The sequence below is a fragment of the Globicephala melas genome, chromosome 13 (assembly GCF_963455315.2).
Source record: "Globicephala melas chromosome 13, mGloMel1.2, whole genome shotgun sequence".
Taxonomy (NCBI): Eukaryota; Metazoa; Chordata; class Mammalia; order Artiodactyla; family Delphinidae; genus Globicephala; species Globicephala melas.
In genome coordinates, this window is record NC_083326.1 from 68,817,969 (window position 1) to 68,843,508 (window position 25,540).

General features: G+C 39.4%; 1 protein-coding gene and 1 non-coding gene across 3 annotated transcripts in view; both read left to right on the top strand.

Moving 5' to 3' along the window:
• The window catches only part of PITPNB (phosphatidylinositol transfer protein beta), a 62,386-nt gene that overhangs the window by 600 nt on the left and 36,246 nt on the right, over positions 1-25,540 (top strand). For both annotated transcript variants that reach the window (XM_030860702.2, XM_030860701.2), the window contains exons 2-7: positions 4,186-4,216; positions 7,002-7,147; positions 17,371-17,462; positions 18,122-18,129; positions 18,655-18,729; positions 20,318-20,401. In XM_030860702.2, coding sequence (XP_030716562.1) covers positions 4,186-4,216; positions 7,002-7,147; positions 17,371-17,462; positions 18,122-18,129; positions 18,655-18,729; positions 20,318-20,401 — 436 coding nt within the window. The remainder of the gene's footprint in view (positions 1-4,185; positions 4,217-7,001; positions 7,148-17,370; positions 17,463-18,121; positions 18,130-18,654; positions 18,730-20,317; positions 20,402-25,540) is intronic.
• Positions 11,023-11,141, top strand: LOC115855563 (small nucleolar RNA U109). The gene has a single exon (XR_004040497.1). It is a non-coding gene; the product is annotated as a small nucleolar RNA U109 (small nucleolar RNA).

Here is a 25,540-nt window from a genome sequence, read left to right on the forward strand (position 1 = left end):
CCCTGGTGTCGGGGCTGGAGGTGGGACGTAGGTGCCCTGAAGTTCATGCTGGAGTCGGGAGTCCGGAAAACATGCTCTTCACTGGGCAGTGAAGCTCTCCCTTCACGGGAGAGCCATCTTTCTGCTCTGAGTCTCAGTTTCTACATCTTTAAGATGGGGTGACACTCTGGGCTCCGTGTACTTCCCGGGGTTTAGATGAGGCGTTAACATGTGGTTGGTCAGATAAAAGGGTTTCCAGGTGCATCAGACCGGCGAAGTGGTTTTGTTGAAAAGTTATGGCATTTCCTACCGGCAGGGATTGTGAATATCACAGGAAATCTGGTTGGTAGGGAATGTTCAGCTGTCACAGCTGGTTCGTGTTGTCAGCATCCCTTGGGCAACTAGGGATTTCGAGTGTGGCCCGTTCTTGGGTTTTTCAAATGCTCTTTTGATTTTAAACTCTTAAAATTCTTGGCTTAATTTAGCTAACTCCGGACAGCTTATTTTTAGTGTTAGTTCTCAAACTTCTTTTAAAAAGTCACTCCTGTCGCTTCTTTGCTTAAAATCCTTCAGACTCCTTATCTCACTGAGAATAAAAGCCAATGCCTTTACTATAGCCTAGGAGGTCTTAACACTGTTTTGTGCTGTGATTTCAGTTACGTCCCTTCCCTTGTCCCTTCCAAGCTCACAAGTTTTCTTGCTGTTCCTCCACTACTCCAGGAAAAGTTCAGTTCGGGGCCTTTCTGCTTGCTGTTCCCTCTGCATGAAGAGCTCTTCCCTCATCTCACTAACTCACCTCCTTTCAGGTCTTTGCTTAAATATCACCTTAGGGAATCCCTCTCTGAAGATCTAATTGCACCCCCCCCCCCATTTGGTGTTTGCCTTCCCTGCTTTATTGTTCTCCATAGCAGTTATCACCACTAACATGCAGCACAATGATTATTTTTTTTATTTTACTAGATGTGTTCTCTCACTGCATGTAAACTCCACGAATCTGTCTGTTTTGCTCACTCTCACATCCTCAGCTCATAGAATAGTCTCCAGCACATAGTAAGTGTTCAATAAATATTTGTTAAATAAATTAATGAAAAATTATAACTTTATTCAGTGACAGGGATCCTGAGAAAAGACACATTTTCAGTTAAAGCTTATTTATAGTATTGAACTTTGGATTTATAAAAATTTTTCTTCCAAGTCGTTTGTACAATGTATCATGCAAGTGTTATCTCATTTATTACTCTGAAATTTTTGTAACTGATAAGTGGCAGATATTAAGACTTCTGGAGGATATAAGACAGGAGGAAATTGACTTGGCCCAAGTCACATAGCAAGTGCATTGCAGAACTGATTTTAGGTCATAGATCTAGTTATTTTTCTTAGTTATTTCCTCCCTCCTAAAATGTGAATTAAGTGTTCAGTAGATTCCTTTGACAGTTATGTGAGTAGTATCAGGCTAAATCATGGAAAGAAATTCTCATTGGGAATTTGCATGCTGTGCTTTTTGTGAATCATTACTTTCTTTATAAAAATTTTAATGTGCCGAGGTAACAAGTGTTGAAATGTGTTCAAGGTGTAATACTTTTTCTGGAGGAGTTATACAATTACATTTCTTAATGTTCACTCCTCATGTATGTCTCCCCTAGACTTTTTTTTTCCTCCTAGAGTTTTTTTTTTTTTGGCTGAGGCGTGGCTTGTGGGATCTTAGTTCCCCAACCAGGAATTGAACCTGGTCCCTTGGCAGTAAAAGCATGGAGTCCTAACCACTGGGCCGCTAGGGAATTCCCATTTTCCTCCTCGACTTTTTGAGGTCAGAGGCTGTTTCTTATTTAAGTATTCCCGGTACCGCACAGCATCTAGTCTAGCACACTGTAAGAACTCAGTGTTTTTTAACAAAAAAAATGATTCTTCCTACTCACACGTCAACTTTCTAAAATTGTTTTTGGTCAGGAGCAATGAATAGGTCATTCCTATGTGAAGATGTTGGTAAACTGTAATATACTTTTGCAAATGTTTGCTGTCTTAAAAAATGCCATCTATTTTTGACATGAATTAAAAGGTTAGAAATAACTTTCTCAGGTTGGGGAGTTCCCTTCAGGTTGTTGCTTAAGCAATAGATGAAATTGCCATTAGTGTAAAAGTCCTGGTTTTAAAGAACTATTTGTAGTTCGATCTGGAAAATTATTTTAGAAGGATTTTCAGAGAAGTTTGAAAAATTTCAAATTGCTCTAAAAGTTGAATACTGCTTTTAGAATAATAATACAAAATCAAAGCCTGTTTCTTTTCTCTTTTACTTTTTCTTAAGCAAATCTTGAAGAAGTTACTTGACTCATCATTCATTCATAATGTCTTTATCAGTCATTTTCATTTTGTGAAGTAAGTTTCCCTGAAAGTGTTAGTATATAAAAATAGGGATCTTCCTACTAGTGAGTAGTTGTTAAAATTACTCAGCAGTGATTCTTTGGTTTTGTGAAACTTTAGGGAAGTCTTTAACTGTTTCCTTTCTGTTCTTTCCTTCCATTTCCTCTGCATCCCAGCATCCTCATTTGGACCTTTGTACATCCTTGCCCTGCCTCCCAAAAGATGGCTTTTTCTCACCTTCCTGCTTCTCAATGTTTTTAACCACCTACAGATGACGCCTTCAGGTTAGCTGTAGTTATGTCACTTACCTTTTGGAACAACCTTCCAGGATTCCTTGTTGTCTAATAAATTTAATAGATTTCTTACCATTGTATTCCAGACCCTGATAATATGCTCCCAAACTGTATCTTTGTCTGTATCTCCCAAAATATGCTCCCAGCCTGTATCATAGTCTTCCCCCTGCCTCCGCCCTAGTTCATTTTCTGTTACTGAGACAGTGAGCAAGTTAGTGTGTACCCTGAGGAGACAGCTAAAATGATTAGGTTTGGAAGGATTTTGTATAACAAGTTTATTCTTGATGAGAATAAAAATTAGTAACCATTGTGACTTTGAGAATGTTCGTTGTCTTTAGATGACCATTATCAGAAAGACAGAGTGATGAGTGACCCCCCAGTAGTCAAGGAGGAGGGAGTAACAGGAGACGTGTTTTACACGTGTTGGAGATTAAGGTGATGTGGGCTTTCAAGCATCGTTGTTTGAGGAGACTAAGGAGAGAGAAACAGGTGAAAAGTGAGCTGAAGAGAAGTTGGAATGAGGAAAACTACTGGGAATTTTCTGTAAAATGAAAATTGAGGTGAATGCCATGATATTTTTTTTTCTCTCCTCATAGTAGAAAGAGTTAAATAAGATTTTAAATGGCACTGCTATGGTAGCTTGATGGTTAGGAGGGAAAAGTCTAAGAATGACCAGGCCAAAAAAGAAAAAGTTGCTATCTTGGACACCAGCTATTATCATGAGACATTTGATATTCAGGGATGGCCTTGGTTTTCAGAGCTTATTGTGGAAATAAGTGTGAGGGTACTTCCCTATAAAAATCTGGAGATAAAATGCAATATCCTGATATATAAAATAATACATCATAGAATTCTTTTTTCGAATTCATCTTTAGGAGCATTATGCCTCTATACTGGTCCTTTTGTATGTACAGTAACAAACTCTTGGACAAGATCAAACACAGAAACCTTATATTGAAAAGGGGTTATATTTATAAAGTTCAATGTATTTTCCATGGTAAAGTTTTTTCTTACTAAGTCTAAAGGACCTTTTACTTGTTTTTCTAATAAAATTGAGGAATAATTGGGTAGTGGGGAACAATTTTTGGAGGCATTCATTTGTGAGATTCAAGACATGTATTCTGGGAGAAAGTATCATAAAAACAAAATGCATAATACATAGATGGAGAATGAAACCATACTTAAAGTTTCACAAGGACAACCTGACCAGGCAGTCTACAAATAATATATCCTGTACCCTGCAATGTTCAGTGATGAGTTTTCTCTTGTTCCTTTACTCCTCACAAGAATTTCTACAACTGCGTTTTTGGGGTCCTGGTATAATGAGGATGCTAAATGCAAGTGATTGTTGAGAGCCAGGAATGGGTAGTTTTATTTCCCCCATTTAAAAACTCTTATTTAGAGCTGTAGTCATTGCAAAGACCCTCTTCCATAAACAACATCTTGTACTAAGCTATCATTGGATTTAAAACGAAACCTCTTTAATCGTGGAGATCTGTGTTTTAAAGCCAACTATTTCATGTTTAACATATTTGTTATTCTTTTGTCTTTTTAGCCGTGTGGTTTTGCCATGTTCGGTTCAGGAGGTAAGTCTTGCTTACATAGTTTATTTTGATACGCTAATCTAAAGACATATTTTCATTGTATTCATTTACCTTTACTTTGCAGTTTATGTGACAGAGTGAATTCTGATGTGTTAGAGATAATTAATTGTAAATGAATTTCTGTTAACACTGCCTTGTTTTGGAAGGATCTCAGAATGTAGATTAACTTCCTGTCTGGTGCAGGAGTTCTATCTACAGTATCCCAGAGAAAGAAGGTTCCAGCCTCAACTTAGGCACTTTAGGGTTAAGTCACTTGCTGCTTGGAGAAGCAGCCTACTTTACTGTTAAATATTTTAAACATTTGTCATTACTTTAAACCAAAATCTGCTTTCCTATAAAGTTTGCCTGTTGTTTACAGTTCCTTCCACTTGAGCAAAGAGAAGTAAGCCTGTTCTGTCTTGCACATGGTGACCTTTCAGGGTATTTTTTGGACAATTCTCTCTCCTCCTCCTGGCCCTTTTGTTCCATCTTTTCTGCGTGAGGTCACTAGGTTAAACATTCCCAGCACATTCATTTGGCCTAATATAATGTGATCTCCAGACTTACTCACAAGCTCGTCTCACCGCTCACTGCACGTGCTGTAGTTGTTGCTCCCAACTGAAAAAGTGTTCCCAACACAGTCTGACCACAGAACCGTGAGAGATCATTGTCTCCCTTGATCCGCACGGTACAGAAATGCATCACCTATTCAGAACTTGCATGTCCTGCAGTTGTAGCTCTCTGTAGTATAGCCAGGAATGAGGATAAAAGCAGAGACAGCTTCTGAGAAATCAAGATACGTGTAGGAAAACCCATAAAGGCCTTTGGGTCCTTCTGTAACTTGCGCACAGCTTGCACTCTTAGGTTATCTGGTTTTCCTAGAGCTGACACTCAATTAGAAGCAGTGAATTGGAAGTGGGACAAAACAAACTGATAACCTAAGACGTGACAGCTGACAGAAGGCAGACAGAAAAAAAATAAAATGCAGGAACTTAAAAGGAGTAGCTGTGTGTCACTGTTTCATGTAGACTTGAACATAGCCGCATGTACCTCAGTAGTGCCTGAGGTTTCTGTATTAAAGTGAATTAGAACACTCGAGACAAGCCAGGCACCCCTGTTCTTTACTTGTACAATTGTTTGAACTTGAATGTGGAAATTGACATTTGTTTCTGTTAAATTTTTCTTTTGGTTTCAGCTAGTTTCTGAGTCTTAGTATTGTCACCCAGAATAATCTCAGCTTTTTGTTATATTTGGACTTAATAAAACATGCCTCTTGTCTTTAAGTTATCCTTAAAAATGAGAATGAGAGCCTAGTAGCATGTGGCAAAATATCAGTCCATTAATAGCATATTTTTGGATACTGTTGTCCTTCCTGTGTAAGTTTTTGTTACTCTGTTCCTGACCAAGATCAAATTTACCCTCTGGCTTAGAGACATTTTAATCATGTTTTCAAAATATCACAGTGTTGAGAAGTATATTTTGAAGGACGTAAGGATTGTAGCATTACTGGACTAACCCTGGTGTTGTATCATGAAAACCAAAAGAAAAAAGCCCTTTCTGCAGTCTAAAATCTCTACAAAAACTTTTTTGATGCGTTTAAGAAATCTTTCCAAATTGAGTGTGTGTGTGTGTGTGTGTGTGTGTGTGTATGGGTGTATGTGTAAATTAACCTGCAAGATAGCATCATACTCCCATGGGCTTTTTAGATATGAATATTTACTAAGCTTACAACCACCCCTGTTTTTTTATTCCTCAAATAAAATGTTAGTTTTGAATTATTACTTTTGAGAGGTAGCTTTTCTTTGAAAATATGCTTAAAAAAGAAAAAAACCTTTCTTCAAGGCTGTCTTCATTGGAAGGAAGAAATTTAGCCAAATTTGTAGAGACTGGAGATAATGCCATGATTGAGTCACTAGAACAAATTAGAACACAAGAACTTTGCTTTTTATCATTTGTTGGAACTGTTAGAAACTCCAGATTGGCATAGAACAATACTGCCCACCTACAGGTATGGGTGAAGTCCACTGAGAATTCTCATTCACTTTAAAATGAAATAGAAACCACTATCAGCAATTTCTTGCCTTTTATGGTAATACTTGGATATTTATAAATACTTTAAAAACAGTTTCTGTTTACTAGAGAACTTCACAATTAACTGTTCTGACCCTGGATACCCAGTACTGTTTGTGTTTAGGTGGGCAAGGGCCAAATCAGCCATGTCATATACATAAGCATGGAAAAGAACACCCCAGAGGTGTACTAAAATTTAGACTGTAATGGTTCTTTGTACTTGCAGGCTTTTATTGTTACACTGTATATTCCTCATTATTGAGAACGGTATTCTGATTGCTCTGCTTTCTTATTTGGCGAAGTAACAATTATGTTCCTTCCATACCTTCTTTAGAAGTTTGTGAAACTAAATGAGGTATAATAGATATGAAAATGCTTTGGAAAATACAAATGTATATTTATTATTCAAAAAACTGAAACAAGTGTCAAGATCTCTTGATAAGTGGATAGTATATGTTAAAGCACCAGAATATTTGTAACCAACAGTTTTCTTAAATAATGGAAATCTTGTAAAATATTATAGTTTCTTGAAGCTGTATGATCATCTGGTGTTTGTCTCTCTAAACATATTGATTTCTGATTTGAGTCATGTTTTCATATAGAACACATGTGCTAAATGGTTTGGATGTGCTTTTCTATATCTACAATAAGATTTTAGCATAGGAAGTTCCTGCATTTATGCTGACTTATTGAAATTCTGTACTCTTTGATATTTCAGTATCAGGTTGGGCAGCTTTACTCTGTTGCAGAAGCCAGTAAGAATGAGACTGGTGGTGGAGAAGGAATTGAAGTCTTAAAGAATGAACCTTATGAAAAGGATGGAGAAAAGGGACAGTATACACACAAAATTTATCACCTGAAGAGGTAAGCAGGGTGTTAACATTTGGTGCTTAGTCATCATATTAAACAATCACGCTTTGACTACCCAGCCTACTTATTCAGTATGTAACTACCTAACTCACTAGTAGATGTGCTGAGGTGCTTTAAAAAATTGTAATGTGACCCCCCCCAAAGAATTTTTTTTTCATTGTGCTAATATGTTGCATTTAATTTTTTGAGAGTGTTTCTCCCCCTTTATTAGTTTTTTTTTTTTGCGGTACGCGGGCCTCTCACTGTTGTGGCCTCTCTCGTTGCGGAGCACAGGCTTCGGACGCGCAGGCTCAGCGGCCATGGCTCACGGGCCCAGCCACTCCACGGCATGTGGGATCTTCCTGGACTGGGGCACGAACCCGTGTCCCCTGCATCAGCAGGCGGACTCTCAACCACTGTGCCACCAGGGAAGCCCTTTATTAGTTATTTTTAAATTATACAGTGATCTGTCTGCTTATTAAACAATTCAAACAGAAGATTATAAATTAAAAACTTAGTCCCCATCTCACATCATCACACACCCATAACTCCAGAGAGAAACTAGAAACAGCCTAGAGTTTATCCTTACAGATCATTTTCTATACGTATTCAAATAAGTTTTTAAAAAACATAGAGGGCTTCCCTGGTGGCGCAGTGGTTGAGAATCTGCCTGCCAATGCAGGGGACACGGGTTCAAGCCCTGGTCTGGGAAGATCCCACAGGCTGTGGAGCAACTAGGCCCGTGAGCCACAACTACTGAGCCTGTGCGTCTGGAGCCTGTGCTCTGCAACAAGAGAGGCCGTGATAGTGAGAGGCCCGCGCACCGCAATGAAGAGTGGCCCCCGCTTGCCACAACTAGAGAAAGCCCTCGCACAGAAACGAAGACCCAACACAGCCAAAAATAAATAAATTAATTAATAAAAAACATAGAAATATGTCACTTGTATCATTTATTGTTTCCCACAGCAAATGAGATCATACCATACATATGGTTATGCACTTTGCATTAATTTTCATGCAGTGATATATCATGAGCATCCTTTCATGTTGTTATTATTTAATGCCCTTTCCATTCTTTTTAAAGCTGAGTAAAATTTTTTGGTGTGGACATAAGCATAGTTTACTTAACCATTCTCTGAATGGTAGGTTGATTTAGGTGTTTTAGGTATTTTTCTTTTTGTCTGTTACAGGTAGTATTTCTTTAAGTCTTTATGCCTTAGGTTACTATTTCTCTAGGAGAAATTCATTACAGTAGGATTGCTGGAAGTCCATGCTCCTTTAAAATTTTGATATTATTGCCAGATTGCCTTCCAAGAGTTTGAGAACATTTGTTTTCCCATATTTTTCTATCTTTTTAATTTTTGCCAATTTGATACACAAAAAAATAGCCCCTTGTTTAAATTTGCATTTCTTTATTAGTGAAGTTGAATGTCTTTTCATATTAATTTGGCCTTTTGAATTTCCTGTGTGACTTGACCCTTCAAATCCTTTGTTCATTGTTTTTATCTCTTTTGTTTGCAGAGGTTCTTTTGCACATTCTCCTAAATTTGGCAGTCTAATCTCTGTCTTTGGCATAAATATTTTAAAATAGAAAATGCATAGCAATATTTATCCAAGGGTGAAAGATCAGTAATGGTTTTTAAGCGTCTTTTTTTGTCAGTAGTGTCCCCAGTTTATCAAAGGAAGAGGGAATCTGCTCTGCTCTTGGCTTTCTTCTCTTCATGTTGATTAATGCCAGGGTTTTATAGAGGTTTTTAAAATTGCAGATAAGTTGTGATTATTAGTATTTTTCATATTTTCTCTGTTTGAGGCTATTGCTTCATTTATAATGACACATGAATATAAAGTGGGTCATCATTTTGTAGAACCTTAAATTTTACTTTTATTTTCGCTTAGAACACAGCATTTCTTTGTTTCTGATGCAGGTTTGAATGAAGGCAATAACTTTGATTAATCAGTTATCCATAAAGACTGTGTTATTCATGGTTTCTGTTAATTTGTTAGCACCTTAAGCATATCTAAAAATGTGCCATTTGAGAGAATTTTAGCATTCTAGATGGTATAACCTATAACATTTATAGCATTGAATTTACTTATGTTTACTCAGCTTACTCAGCTTACTTTTCTAGCATTTTATATTTACTCATTAATTGAATTTTACCAATATATAAAAACTCCCTTTATTATAAACATTCAACTCTCTGGAGCATCTAAAATAAACCAAAAAGTTTGATATGTAAAATTTTCTGTTGGTCTGTGATGTCCATATACACTTGAAATAGATTCAAAATATCCTTCATTTGAAAACTAAGAGTTGGAATATTGAGAAAATGTTTGATATATTATTACATGGAAAAGACCAGTTGCTAAATTTGTACATAAATAATATGTTGTATATAATTTTAAAAGTTAATCAGAAAAATGCCTAGAAAGAGATTCATTAAAATGTTAAGAATGTTTTTCCCTTGGTGGTGGAGTTATGGGTGATTTAAATTTATTTTACTCTTCTGTATTTTTGTTTAATGAGAAAGTAAAGAATGATAAATATTAATTTTGAAATATCCGATTTAGGTGACACTCCAGCCATACATAATGTATCTGTTAAGTTCAAGAGGGCTGTATAAATATGGTTAGTGCAAGAGATATTATTATTATGGAGGGATTATTGGGATGAGGTTCGGAATTCCTTTCAGGCAATTAAATAAAGGAAAACCTTGGCTGTGGAGGCCACCCTCCCAGCACAGTCTAGCTTCTGGAGCTGCTTCTTCATTCCTAGAAGGAGCTGAAATCATTCCACAGTACCCTTTGGTTTCACCCTTCCATGCACTCCTTTAATCCTCATTGCAGTCCTGAGACATGGGCAGTATACACATTATACATAAGAAGGCACTAAGTTTCATATTTACTCGAAGTCACACAGGTAGTAAGTGGTGGGATGGAGACTGAGCCTGGATTCTGTGATTTCTAATCCCATGCTCTTTTGGTCACAAGTCACAGTCTCAAGGGCCTGCACTGATGAGCACAGGTGTCCCATGAGAAGGGCGAGATGGGGTCTGATCGGATGGTGAGGACTATTTGATGCTCATAGAAGGCTGGCCTTGTCACACTGAGATGGCAGTTCTGGATGGAAGCGTGGAGAGGCATGAGACAGGAAAGGGAAGAAGGAAAGAAGGTGGCAGTAATGGATCTCAGGCAGTGTGGCAGATAATAGCCACTCTGGTGGTAATGAAAAACAATAAAAAAGCTGTCTGTTAATAAAGACAAAACAGGGACCCACTGTCGCTGTGGTCCCGTAGGGGAGGTCATGGAGCAAGGGCAATCAGATGTCCACGCTCAAAGTCATCAGTGTCATACTGAAGGCACAGTAGCCCCAGGATAACTGTTATGGAAGGGTAAAGAATCGTTTAGCAGCAAGTGCTCAGGCCTTCCTGTGGAGGAAAGACCACAGGCATGGCCCAGGGATGGCAGTACAGCCCCATCAGACTTCAGTGTCCTGCAAGGGCATCCATTCAGCATGCTGAAGACATACCCACAGTCCCTAGAGAGTTTTAGAGCTCTCTCTCCCTGAGGAAGTTAAATTTGTGTCCAGAAATATATGTTCCCTTTTCCAGGACTTATTCCATTGGGAAACCTATAGTGCTCTGTGCACTGTCACTGTATAGCATTGATAGACAGGCTTGCAGACTTGGCAAACCTTGCTGGGTAAGTTGGTTGGCTGAGGCTGCCAGCACCTTACTTTACATTTGGGACACTTGAATTCTGAGGTCTGCTTTACCAAGTGCTATCGAGGTCTCTGAATTCCCTGGTCAGTATGCTTTCCCATTTCAGCAAAAAACACTTCATGGTAAGATATACACACTTAATCTCAGCCAGAAGATTGAGAAACAATCTTGGTGAAGTATTAAAAAATTCAAAATTTAATACATCCATAACATGCTACGTTAAAGAAGGAGTTCTCAGGGCTACCAGCCTTACAGTAGAGGTTGAGTAGTATATTTTTCCTACATAAAAATAAAATAAATACAAAATTTAGTGATCATCGCAAGGGACATTTCAAATGTCTGGTTTCCCTGAGTCTCAGGTAATAGTCCTCTTATGGGATGATATTCTTTCCATTTCCTTTGATAACTTATAGTGAGTGTTCACCCATTGTGATTCTAAGCAGAGGATCTAGTACTTCCTGTGTACTGGTCACTGTAAGTGCTCTAGGTGGGAGCTCATTCATTCCCCATGTCAACCTTTGCTAGTGAGGAAACTAGGTCCAGTAACTAAGATTTCAGTAGCTGGCTGATATGTCACTGCTGTTTGGTAGCAGAGATAGCCCAGGAACCCAGGAGGCGTTGTGGCTCCTCTTTATCGCTCTCTTTACTGCTGAGCCCTGTGGGAGGAAATTTTCCATTTCCTAAAGTGAAGTCCAAAAGAGTTTACAGAGAAATTTCTTCCAAGACCATGGATTTCACCACATCCCATTTTCTCCTAAGTCTTTAAAGTCGCCAGTCTTTATCCAAAATAAAGTTGAACTTAACAAGGTACTTACTCAAGATTACCCATGTATCTCCAATTGTTATAACTCTGTCCAAAGTAAAAACCCTTGGCTCTAAGCAAGCCCATCTCTTTATTGTCCTCGAGAAGTGACCTGTTCCGCCCCTGTCAGGTTGCTCATAACCTGCTTGGTTTCCTGAGCACAGCTCAGATCTGTCCCGTGCATTCCTTGACTACTTTCATTCATATTGATCCTTCTTCCTTAAACACCATCACTTTTTGTCACTTCTCCATTTGACACCTAATCAGGTATTTCTGTATGCATACATATTTGTCTTGTTGTATACCCCATTTGCCAAAAAAGTTTGAGGACGTTTCCTAAGGTTGTTTAATATACACTTAATAGTGGATGGTGGGGAGGTGAGACAGAATTTATTGGTTGAAGAATTTTGAAGCTGGTCAAGGAAATGTGGTGCAGCTTTTAAGATGGTATTTCAGAGAAAAACTTGCAGCTGTCCTGAGACCTCATACAGACACACTGACCAATCCTTTTGCTATTGTTTTCTCTTCCTTCTTGGGGAAAATCAGCATTACTGTTTTTTATTCCCTATAAGCATTATAATCTAGTCAACTTCATTCAGTCCTGGATGATGGAGAATTCATAAAGCTTTATCAGCTCCAAAATGGCCTCGTTCCTCAAAGGTCGAAGCAGAGGTTTTATTGAAAATCATTGTTTAAAAGTTTCATGTGGTTCAAGTTAAGAGCTCATTTTTGTAAGCAACAAGAGTCATTTGCCAGGAACTTAAGTTATGTTCATGTTTAAAAATGAGAAGTTTAAATCATCTGAGAATGCAAAGGTTGATTACATATGTTGTTTCACAGAGATATGAGCATCACTGAGTAAGTATAGTAAGTAAGAAATTAATAAATATCAGCCAAGTAGAGTAATTCGTTCTTTAGTCGAGAATTAGCTGTCAACACATAATTTTTTTCTCTGTATATAGGCCTGAGTCTTAAGATTTGAATAGTTCAAAGTTTTCTACATCAGGAGTGATCCTATTTCAGAAGAATGTCAGACATTTTCCAATGTAGTTTCTTCTTTATGGTATATTTCATTTCTCATTCCTACTTTCCTTTTGTTCTGTGAAAAATACTTCTTTCTGCTTTTGTTTTTTATAATTCTCTTGAATTTTAGAGTCTTGTTATACCTTCCAGAAGTTATTCAGTTTGTGTCTGGCGATTTTATTCCTTTCCCACAAATTGGGGAATTTTAAGTCAGTTTTTAATTTTTTTCCCCTTATATCTCTCCCTTTCTTCCATCTCTAGCACCACTGCGTTAATGCAAGCTCCATGTCTCTCAGACTTCTCCGGTTGCCTCCCTGCATTCATCTCTTGCTGTTCATTCTTTTGACTGTTATAAATAATGCTGCTATAAACATTTGTGTACAAGTTTCTCTGTGAACATATGTTTTCATTTCTCTTGGGTATGTACATACACATGTACACGTACCTACAATTGGAATTGCATACGGTAACTCCTCACTTTTTGAAGAAGTGCCAGACTTTTCCGAAGTGATTGTACCATCTTACATTCCCAACAACAGTGTATGAAGGCTCCATTTTCTCCACATCACTGCCAACACTTGTTATTTTTGGAATTTTTTTTTTTAATGGCAGCCATAGTAATGGGTGTGAGGTAGTATCTCATTGTAGTTTTGATTTGCATTTCCCTGCTGATTAATGATGTTGAGAATCTTCTCATATGCTTATTGATCATTTGTAGATCTTTGGAGAAATATCTGTTCAAATCTTTTACCCATTTTTAAACTGGGTTGGCTTTTTATTGTAAGAGTTCTTCATATATTCCGGATACTAGTCTCCTATCAGATACATGATTTGCAGTATTTTTCCCCCATTTGTGAGTTGTCTTCTTCATTTTCTTATATCCTTTGAGGCTTAAAAAACTTCTAATTTTGACATTCAATTTATGTTTTTTTCTAAGAATTTTATACGTTCAGCTCTTTCATTTAGCTCTTTAATCCATTTTTAGTTAACTTTTGCTGCCGTCCATTCTTGCCCACTCCATTTAATTTTCCACACAAAGCCAGAATGATATTAAAACTTAAATCACATTGTGTCATTCCCCTCCTTCGAGCCTTCAGTAGCTTCCCATCATACAAAGAATAAAATCCAAACTCTTAGGCCTGTGAGAGGAGCCCCATGTGATCTGTCTGCACCCTGCCCACCTCATCATCCTTGTCTTGTATTCCTCTGTTCTTTGTTCACTACAGTCTCACCATGCTGGAGGCCTCCCGAGCGGCCCAAGCAGACCAGATCTTTTGCTATCTTAGGACCTTTGGTCATGCTGGTCCCTCTGCCTGCTCTGGTGTTCGCTGTCTTCATATAGCTGGCCCTCTGCACCCTCCAGTCGCCACTGTAGTGTCACTTCCTCAGGGAGGCCTTTCTGAGTACCCTTGCCGCAGGTACTCACTTGCCCACTGCTATGTTCCTTAAAACTCATAGCCTTCAGGAAAGGTAATTTTCATTGTCATTTGTTGTTTGCTGGCCTGTTTTCTCTTTCCCTCCCTGGAAGGTGAGCTCTGGGTAAGAATTGTCCCTGTTTGTACACCATTATGTACATGGTGCCTGGCAAAATGGACAGGCAGTAAATACTTTAGTGGATGAATGAATGAGGTCTCCAGTGTCTTTAAGGTATATTTTAGTTGATTATAAAATGAAAGATTATTTATGACGAATTAATGTAGTCTTCAAATTCTTCCCCATGTTTTTCTACATTTTGATGTTTATCCACAGTAGGATGGAGAAGGATGGAAAAATGGAACTTTGAATGGTTTTGTTTGTTTTGTCTACAAGAAGATGTAAACATTTCGTTGGAAAAAGTGCAGTTTGAAATGATTTGCCAAGGTATTATTTATCTCAGGAACAAGATTTTTTTAAAAAGCTCCTACATCAGAAGTTCAGTTTACACAATGGTCATTTATTATGTGTCTTTTAAATCATATAAGCCCTTTGTTTTCTTCTGCAACTATGACGAAGTTGTCTTACTGCACAACAGATAGGTTCACAACCATTGGTATATTGAGGTTAGATCTTAATATTGATAACACAACTGATAAAACACTTCAGTTGAATTTTACCCTGAAGTTAAGTATTCTTATTTTGTATTCAGAGATGGGGTAGGGGAAGGGCTGTGTATTGGCAAAGTACCTTTGTGCATCTGGACATTATACTGTGGCTGACTCTTAAACTCTGAAATCGAGATGTGTTTACTTTGAGGTAAGCACTGTCATGCATGTTGGTTTATCATGAGGACAACATTTTGTGACTAGTTTGGGGGAATAAGAGGAGGAATGTCCTTTTTAATTTGTTTGTTTTTGAAGGTCTAGCTCTATTTTGTTAATTTGGTTAATATTTGTCCCTTTTCTGAGACTCTAAGCTTCCAAAACAGAGTTTCCTGCATGTTAACTAAAGTGACTTCCTAAGTGATACTGAGGTGGAAAACAAGGTACGTGCTTTCAGTTGTGTACGAATGGCATACTTGACCTGCCTTGTTAGGAATATATTAAAGTTGCCATTAATGAAAATTCCTCTCCTTTAAAGTAGAAGTGAAATTCAGTTTTATTTTCTCCATTTATACATTTTCCCTAAATTTAGTCAGATTCATTGAGGAGAGATGTATGTTAATGTTCTCATGTTAAACGTAAAAAACCAGTAAATTTGAAACAAAACTAGCTCAAAGGTTTGGTCGTTTTTAACTAAGTCAAAACATAAAATGAATTGGAATTCGCATGGTAGAAAAAGCATGCTGGAAATAAGACAATAGGCATTTGGAAGCAAGACGATGAAACACTAAAACTTCCTTACAGATTTGGCTCATGCTGGCCGTCAGTAACTGACTGCCAATTTTCTTGTTTGTGTCAGCAAATTTTAAAACTTGATGAATATTAAGGTTTTTAGAATATTGGGCACTATAGGAATAAATAGAATAGTTCAGAGTATATTTCTGAGCTGGTACACAGCTACTTTTCTCCTGCCTTTTTCTAAGTTGACCAAGTGAACCACTGATATAATCTGTTCGTCATTCTCTCAGATGACAGGTAATCTTGTAGCTAGTATTATAAAACATTCCCCATATGTATTATGTTATACCCTGATTAGACCTCTCCTACATTTAAAGGAGTTTTGGTTCCAGTTTTTTAGCAATGGAAGAAATAATTTGGACTGCTTAGAGATTCCTTGACTTTTAATGTGATATTATTTTCATGTATCCTGTCTTTTTTTGTTTTTTGTTTTGGTTGGAATACATTTATTTCATCTGTCTGTAAACAAGGCATTTAAGAGTTACGGCATTTTTTAAAATACATATTAAATCAGGTGAGTTAAACTGTAGGGAATTCCTAAACTGTACCGTTCTTGGTACTGCAGAGGCAAGGAAAGGACTGTCCACACTACTGTAGCTGTGCAGCTCTCTGGCTGGTGTGGAGTTCATTCCATCTACCTTGCTTAGTCTCCAAAATTCAACATAGGAATATCTTTGTTCAACTGCTCAATCTTACTATGGGGCTAGCAGTCCTCTCTGGGTCTCATGTATCTTTAGTTTGTTCTTTCTCTTAGTTTTGGAAATTAAGTTGTGCTTGAAAGTTGTCAGAAAGCAGCTCTGATGGAAAAAATATACGCAGGGCTTCAAGTTGGAGGATATCATTTTGACATACAGTTATTCAGCCACTTAAGTGCTGGTTACATGAAATAATGAATTAGTGCTTAACTCATAGTGTTATTGAGGGATTAAAGTGAAGAAAGGCACATGAAAGCACCCAGCTGCATGTCAAATTATAATTAAAAAGCAGTAACCACTGTTTAGTGGGCTCTCACTGCACTGCACCATTGCTAAACACATTACAGATTCTGTCTGATGGAATCCTCTCAATAACCCTGCGGAGTAGATAGTATGAAGTCCGTTCAACACAGGAGGAAGTTAAGAGCGCCAAGTAATATGCCCTAGGTCACACAGCTTCTAAGCGGTGACGTTGGGATTTGAATCCAACCTGTGGAAAGCCTGTGCATGTAAAACTGCTTTCTGTACTGTAGGTACCGATCAGTAAAATGGTCATTTCATTTGTACTGCTTTGAAGACTGATAAAACTGATTTTCCATGTTTGTTAACCAGTTGTGTTTTCTGTTTGTGGTGTGTCTGTGGATGTCCTTTGCCCATTTATCTGTTGGAATCTTTCCTGATTATCTCATGAATTTGCAGAAACTCATCATGTATTAATTACATATTTAACCCATCTACTCTGACCATACTTGAGGCAGCAATTAACATTCATTTTCCAAGTCTACAAAATGTTATACTTGAACATATTTGAATATCTTACTCTGTACATGGATCCTTCACATTATCATTTTTCTTTAAGTTTATTCTGTAAAATGTATTAAAGGACTTTTATTCAGAGTCGTTATCTTATTTTGGCAACTATATACTGCATTAAGAAACAATGTGGTGTAGTCTAAACTGCAGGAGAGAACTTCTGTGTTGTATTATGTGCAGGTTGAATAGCTTCAGTTAACCCTTAGATCTCATATTAGGGGAGTAGGTCAAAAGCCATAAGAAAGAATTGCTTCTATTTTAAAAAACAATAATTTTATATTTGAGTACTCTTTGAAGCAGTCTGATAGCAGCCAACGAAGAATTAATGGTGCTGTTGAAAATATATCCAGTATTTCTCTCCTCAAAGCAAAGTCCCTGCATTCGTGAGGATGATTGCTCCCGAGGGCTCCTTGGTGTTTCACGAGAAAGCCTGGAACGCATACCCCTACTGTAGAACAAGTAAGTCTGGTTCCCAGAAACCGTTTCACCCTTCTACCCTGCGGCTAATGAGGAAAGGGACTGCGGTGCCCGCGCCTTAGAGAAAGGTAACACGAAGCAAGGCCTTCTTTGGGTTGTCGGGGAGTCACTGCACGCACTGGCAGAGAGGCAGCTGGGCTGGGTCCCGCCCCCAGGCCCTAGTGAGGGACACGTGTTCATTCCCAGATGACAGGCACCTTGAGGTCCTCCGTTGACCAAGCAGGCTCCACGGGGAGCAAATAAAAGGAATACAGAAACCTTAAAGGTCATTCTCATGCACAAATGTCATTTGATGTAGTTTCAACAGTATTTTACTTGTATTGCCACATAGTAGAGGAAGAATATGACGGACAGACTCCTCAAACAGTTTCCTGTTGTTTGCTAAGTTAGCCTTATAAACGATGTTTTGCTTTTGTGACATTATTCTTTTACCATTGTTTTAAAATTAGATTATTGATTCCACAATCTAAAGTATCCTATAGTGTCACTGTTTAGAAGTTGTGTTTTGCAGATATAAACCAAATGTTCTGTGTTGGCAGGTAGTTTAATCTTTGTGACATTAAATATTGTGACAATTTTGGCTCCAATTAATATTCTGACATTTTTCCCCTTTTGTCGCCTACCTGTTCGTTATGCCTCAGTTGTAACGGTGAGTAAAACTCTTTTTGTGTCACATACTCTTCATCTATAAACTTTGCTTTATATAGTAATATTTTCAACTATTTCTTGCTCTTTTCTTAAAACTGCCCACTGCTGCATGGCTGCTCCTCGGTGCTCCTGGCAGCAGCTCGCGCTCCACCTCGTGCTCCATTGTTAAGGGGCTCTTTCCAGCCTTGCCTCAAAACTCTCCCTATTCACTTTATTTTGCTTCTGCTACTTCCTTTGAATGCCAGATTCACTCGCCAAACCTCACAGCTTCTTTACTATTAGCCCTGTGTGCTGTATGACAAGCAGGGTTGTTTACATTATTTAAAAGCATGCAGCAATTGGTTGGCCTGACAAGTCTGTAAAAGTAGGCAGCTAATGGTTCTTTGTCACTTGAGGACCAGTGTTCCTATGTCAGTCTTCCTATAGAGTCAAAGCATGGATACTTGTGCTGGGGAAAGCTCCTGCAGACATGAGCCCCAAGAACCAGTGGAAGATCACTATCATTTTACTGTTGTGTTTTCTGCAGAATGAATATATGAAAGATGATTTCTTCATTAAAATTGAAACATGGCACAAACCAGACTTGGGAACATTAGAAAATGTAAGTTTTGACTCTGGGCTTTCAGTGTAGAAGGCCCTGGAAATGGGAATACTGTAGTCATTTTGTCATCACCAAAGTGATGCCACCTGCCTTAGATGAGCACCTGGCCACACCGGGGTGTGTGTCAGATTGCGGTGAGGCAAGGACACAGCCAGAAACAAACTGGCCTGCCTTGTCAGTCCCTTGCCCTGGTGTGTGAGTGGACTTTGGTGAGGTTGCTGTTTTTATCATCGCTTCTCTTTTCCTGGGACAGGGAGAGCATAGATAAAAATTCACAGATAATTTTTTTCATCTTTTCATCTGTGTATTTGCCAGAGCTGCTCTGCATAGCAAAATTGATTGCTTTAATTTTCACCTCCATTCCATTTTGCTGGAATATGGGTTGATTTCAGAGAAATGGCCAAAAGGCAGGAGGGAGAAGGTACTTTGACTGATTTACAGAAATGTTGACAAGCTCCTGCCTTTTACAAATTGGTGCACATTTATCCCTAAAGTAAATTACCAAAAACTCAGTTAAGACTCAGTGTAGTCATTAACTTGTAAGGTTTGGCAGGGAACTTGGGAGGGCATCTGGTATAGGTTGATGCCCTGGCCCAGTGGTTCTCAAAGGTGTGATCTCTGGACCAGCAGCAGCATCTGGGAACTTGTTAGAAATGCAGACGGCTCAGGCCTCACTGTATACCCACTGAATCAGAATCTCTGGAAATGGGGTCCAGCAGTCTAATTTTCTGGTGGGCATTCCAGTTTGAGAACTACTGTTCTAACCTTATGATATGCTGTTATGGGAAAGTAAGTTTATGGTAATTGTTGTAGATTCTTTTCTCCCTGTGGTTTAATGTTATTGGTGCCAATCAGTAGAACTTTAATGATAATTTGTAGTATTTGACTTGAGTTTTTCTTCAAGATGATCATTTGACTTTTCACGTTTTTTTTTTTACAGTAGCTCTAAAATTTAGTCGAAATGAGATATTTTGGTATGCTTTAGTCTGTATGATTTAATTTGCCATTTTTAGTTTTCAAATGGGCGTATCTTTGGCAGTTTTTAAACAGTTCTTTATGGGTTCATAGATGGAGTTTCAGAAATAAATGATTGAACAACATGAGGTATAGAGGAATTGACATCCTACTGAAACTGAATAGCTTTAGGATAATCAAATACAGGAGAGGATTTAGACCATACAGTGCAGCCTCTTAAAATGTAATTATAATGTCACCTTCTGTTTGTCTAGGACTTAGAGGTTACAAGGACTTTGTCATGTACCATTTGGGTTAAACATAGGTCAGGTACATTTTTTGTATAAATCATCTCTAAGGGCTACCAGAAAATAATGGTGACAGATTTCTGTTAATTTGGCATTATCCCCTTCCCTCTCCCCCTCCCCCACCCCCACTTATTATTTGGGGTTACAGGGGTAAAAGATTTTGAGATCCCTCCAGCCTTCAGACAACTAATTTAATGAAATAGCAATTTGGATTTTTTTATTCCTCATAATGTACTCCGAGAGTCTAAAGATAAAAGATTATGTATGTAAGTGTAGTAGTTTTGCCTAACAGTTTGCTTTGTTTCCTTTCTCTTTGTCATATATAGGTACACGGTTTAGATCCGAACACATGGAAAACTGTTGAAGTTGTCCACATAGATATTGCAGATCGAAGTCAAGTTGAACCAGCAGTAAGTATGATGTACAACTTGATGACATTTTAACCTGTTGCCTTTTACATCTAAAAATTGTTTTATTTTTTTTTCTGGTATGACCTACCTTTCTACACTGAAATAAGCCTGGAACTTAGGTCTGGGTCCAAAAAGAGATCAGAGCAGCAAAAGAGATCAGAGAATAAGAGAGAAGGTGCTTTGTTTTTTCGTGTGGATTTCACCTTTGTACAAGTGATCCCTCTGAGAAATCCCAGTATACCCAGGATATACATAGGAGTTTGTTTTCATTGGGGGGGGAAAAATAACATTATTTTACAAAAGAATTTTCTCTTGAGCTTCTTTAAATACTATGGGTCCCTTGTACATTTAAAGTCTGATTAAGAAAGCAAAAATTTAATTTACATACAAATTTTCAGTAATTCAGGGCTAAAGCTGTCATTTGTGGGAAATGGTTGATGGTAGAATATCCCAGTCTAACAGTTGTGTAGCTTTCTCTTTTGAGTCTTACTAGATGTAATTATTTGTACTCTAGACTTTTGACTTAATTAAAAAAAAATTTTTTTCCCAAAAAGTAAGGACCCTTAGTCCTCACCCCAACCCCAGCAATTAAGACCCTTGTTATTACTTTGCCCCAGTTTGTAAATGTGAACTCAGTTCTTGTAGTGTGTGGGGTACAGTTGTGGATTTTTTACGTGCTAAAATAACCGGTGGCCCTCTTCCTGCTAGTCTGGAGAACTAAAACTTTGCAATAAGAGTGGCAGCCCTTGGTTTGTCATGGCAAAGCATGGCACATTCGGTTAGGATCCCTTTCCATTTCATTTTTGTGCTTATTCCCTGAACTTGAGCAGTGTTGTAAGCTGAACAGAAATAACCCAGATAGTAAATGTCTGGTTTTGCCATTGAAATTGAAAGGTAAGCTTTCAAAAACAAAGGTTCGACCTTTTCTCAGAAATCACTGGGGTTGGGACTGCCAGCAGTGACCCTCTGCTAGGCCAGGTCCTGTTCTGTTTAGGGCTCCCTCCCCGATAAGAAGTGTGAGCACGGATAAGGGACTCTTGTCATAGAAATTCTTAAATTTTAGTCATGCTGTGATTTGAAGTTATTCTGTTTTAGTGATATTTCCACCTCTGAAGTTATATTAGACTTTTTAATCCTTAGAAATGAATGTATGTTCTGTTTTAAAAACAACATTCAGGTGTCTGTTTGGCCCCTTTATCTCTCTTTATCTCTCTTGGTATCTCTTCCAGCCATGAGTTCGTGTGTGTTAAAGAGTGTGGTGATAGGGTGAAAGATCACTGGGAGTGGGTCACTGATGGCTAGGTCAGGGTAGCTCAGATGCCTGGAGCAGCAGTGCTGCCCACCGGGATTGGGTGAAGGCACTCGGATCGGATCGTATTGCGGGTGTTTGACCAAGTTGTGCTGGCCAAGCAAAACGGTCCAGTCTTGCGGCTCAGAGGTTTGCATTCCACCTTGTTCTCCAGCAGAGCACAAGGCACCTTTCATTTTGCCGGGGGCACAAGAGTAGTTCTTTGTTCCTGTCCTCAGGCTAAAATGGGCTCCCAAACAATGTTTGCAGGCAACAGTGCAAGGGGAAAGAACAGTTCAGGCTGATTGTGCAAGAGCCCTGGAGGCCCTCATTCCCTTCCTTCCACCGCAGCCTCACCTCCAGAGAGGAGGGAAGGCACTGCTGGCCCGGGATGCACGATAGCAGCATTGCCACAGGGGCTCTGGCTGGAAGGCACCACAGTGCAGAGGCTCAGCAGGTGGCTCTCTTTTTGGAAGGATGTGTGTGTGGGGTGGGGGGGGATAGATAGTGAGAGAGAATGGATTGGGCCCAGATGAGAGGGGTCTGCATTGCTGAGTCCATGGTGCTGTCACTGAGAACATACACTCTGAAACTAGATGGGCTTCAGATTCAAATTCTGAGGGCTTGCTACCTACTGGCTATTTAGTTACTTAACCTCTCTTCCTGATTTATGTTGTGAAAAATGGGGCTGATTATCTCACAGGATTAAATTTGAGCACTTAGAGCAGTGCCTGCTTTAATAAATGTTCGCCATTATTGTCATTATTCTTAGCAGGAGTTCTTAGAATCTGTACACCAAGCATTGTTTGGGGAGTGAATAAGTGTTCACATATGTATGTGTGGTTTTGTTTTTCACCGTTCATAGCTCCTGTTTTCCAAGTTACACCTTAAAGATTAGTTTAAAGTTTACTGAATTCACAGTACCTTTTTTTATTGTAATAAAATACACATTAGATTTACCACTTCAAACATTTTAAACGTGCAGCTCAGTGGCGTTTAATACATTCACAGTGTTGTACAACCATCATCACCATCTAGTTCTAGAACATTCTCACCTCCCCGAAAGGACACCCTCTACCCATCACTCCTCACTGCTCCCTCCCCCCAACCTTTGGCTACCACTAAGTGTTTTCTGCCCCTATGGTTTTACCTGTTTGGGATATTTTATATAGATGGAATCATAGCAATATCTGGCATTCTGTTTGTGGCTTCTTTTACTTTGGTATAATGTTTTCAAGGTTCATCCACCTTGTAGCATGTGTCATTTTGTCATTCTTTTTCATGCATGAAGAATAGTCCAGTGTATGAATACCATGTTCTGTTTATGCATTATTCTGTTGGTGGACATCAGGGTTGTTTCCACCTTTTGGCGATTGTAAATAGTGCTACTGTGAACATGTGTGGCACAGTAGCTTTTTGTTTGTGTGTTTTCTCAGTTGTGGAAACTACAAGTACAAATGATATCGTGTAGGGATTCTCAAAACCTTTTGGCATTAAAAAAAAGAAAGAAAGAACCTTAACATGCATATTTTCTGCTATAAAAGGAGAGAGGGGAACTCTGTGTGGTGGGAGGTGAGGGTGCCCTTGCAAGTTTGGGGCTTGGGGTGAGGGGCAGAGCACTGAGCTGCCTGGGGGCATGTGAAGGCTGAGGTGGGTGGAGCACGGGGAGTCATGGGGCTCGGGCTCTGCCTCTGCCTTCTGCACAGCCTCCTCCTTCCCCTCTGCTGGCACAGATGGTTGCCCCACTCTCTCCCTTCAGGTTCCACCCCCATCTGCTTGGCCTCCACTAGTTAATGTTTGCATTAGGATTAGCTCCTATTGCAAACACCTGGACCACCTGGCTCTCCTTACTTCTTGCCAGATCCAGTTTGGTTTTCTGTTGAATTAATTTGTTCCTTTGATTCTGCACTTTCATGTTCCTTGGAAATTATAGCCCACTGTGTCAAAGGAAGCTTTAAGAATGCACTTGCATTTCTGAAATGGCCATGTTGTCATAGCAGTCAACTCATATCGTGGGGCTCAGTCTGTGCTGCTGGCATAGCCCCCGGTAGCTCCTCAAGATGGTACAGTACCCTCAAGAGGCTTACACTCTGGGTGAGACAAACCCCGTACAGTGAAATAGTTAACAAATGGTGGGGGTGTGTGCTTGGTCCAGAGTGCATCAGGATTTCAGAGAAAAGAAATGATCTGTGAGGACAGAGGTCTGAAAAGACTGAGGAAGAGTCATAATATGATGACAAGTAGCGTTTTGATGGGTGGAGCGGTCCACCCCCACTCTCACTGCAGTTTTCCCTCTTACCCGCGTTGCTCTGATGTATGTTTGTTTGTTTTTTTCTCTCCCTTCTAAATAGAAATTGAACCCCAGAGGGAAGAATCTTTGTACTGTTAACCCTTGCTTCCCCAGCTCCTAGAACAGTGCCTGGGCTGTAATAGGTACTCAGTGAATGTATGTTGAATGAATGAGTGAATTGCAGGCAAGCAGAATATAAGCAGAGGTACAGGTGCGTTATCCAACGCTGAGGGAGAGGTTGGAATAATAGAGTTGAAGGGGGAACCTTAGCTACCTAGGCCTCAGTGCTTTCAAACTGTGCTTTGCAGAACCCTAAGTTTCTTGGAAACCACTCTGGTTGTTAGGACGAGTGCCTAGAGCATGGGGCTGGGAAGTTCCCTCTGCCCCTCTCCCAGCAGAGTTCTGCATGTCTTACACTAGTCTTCACCATACGATTTACTTTGAACACAGTTCTGCAGCTACACATAGTTTGGTTTCAGGGCTAAACAGGGAGGTCCTGTTGTACAAGTAAGGAAACTAAGGCCAGATAAACTGCGTTTCTCTCAAGGTCGTTGAGCTGATGCCTGAAGTGGAAATTTTAACTCAGTCCAGTATTCTTTCCACTGACTTGACTCCTTCCGAGCAGAGGCCCTGTCTGCTTTGTCTCTTTTCAAGCTGCCACTTGAGCACTGTCTTCCTCTCCTCAAGCTGGTCTGCCACTGGCCACGTCACACTTCTTGTTCTGGCCTCCCTTCTGGGAACCTTCCTCTCTGTCCAAAGCCTGTGTGTCCTGCAGGATCTGCCTCCGGGGGATTTCACTTTCGTTGGCATCAGTTTTCCCCTGTGCTGAGTTTCAGCTCTTGTTCATTTCTTTGCTGTGTCTTGTTCTGTGTTCAGGAACCCATCCCCTCTTCACAGAGTGGTGACTTGTGAATAGGTGTCAGATGAACCTGATGAGCTTGAGGGCAATGAAGAAACTAACCTGTAACACCTGGGTTGGCCGGGGGTGAGGAATCAGGCACTCACATACATTCCCTGTGGGCGTGTAAGTCGCACAGCTTCTGTCGCAGAATTGCAAATGCACGTGCCTTTTGCCCCAGCAAAATTCCACTTCTAGGAATTGGTCCTACTCAATGTGAAGTACCAAATGTATAAGCATAAGATTTTTATAAGGAAACAGTCTCAAGTCTTAAATGTTTCTCCATCGATGGGGAGCTGATGAAAAACGTGGTTCCACCCGTATGGTGGAGTTCAGTGTAGTCACCAGAAGGGAGTGAATCTTTTGTACTGATAGGTTATCCTTTCCAATATAATGTGGAGGGAAAAAGATAATATCTATATGCATGTATTTGCTTGCTTACGTATAGAGGTCAAGAAGTGTGTATAAGATGGTGGTGACAGTGATTCTTCAGCAAACGGGAGCAGCTAGATTAGATGGCAGGGGGATGGGGTAGAAGAGTCAGGGTCTGGCAGAGACATGCCCAGTGGACTGGGGGGGGGGATGTTCTCACTCAGTGTTCAGTTTTCTGTTGCTACGTGACAGATCACCACAAACTGAGTTGCCGTGTAATGTAACCTAATC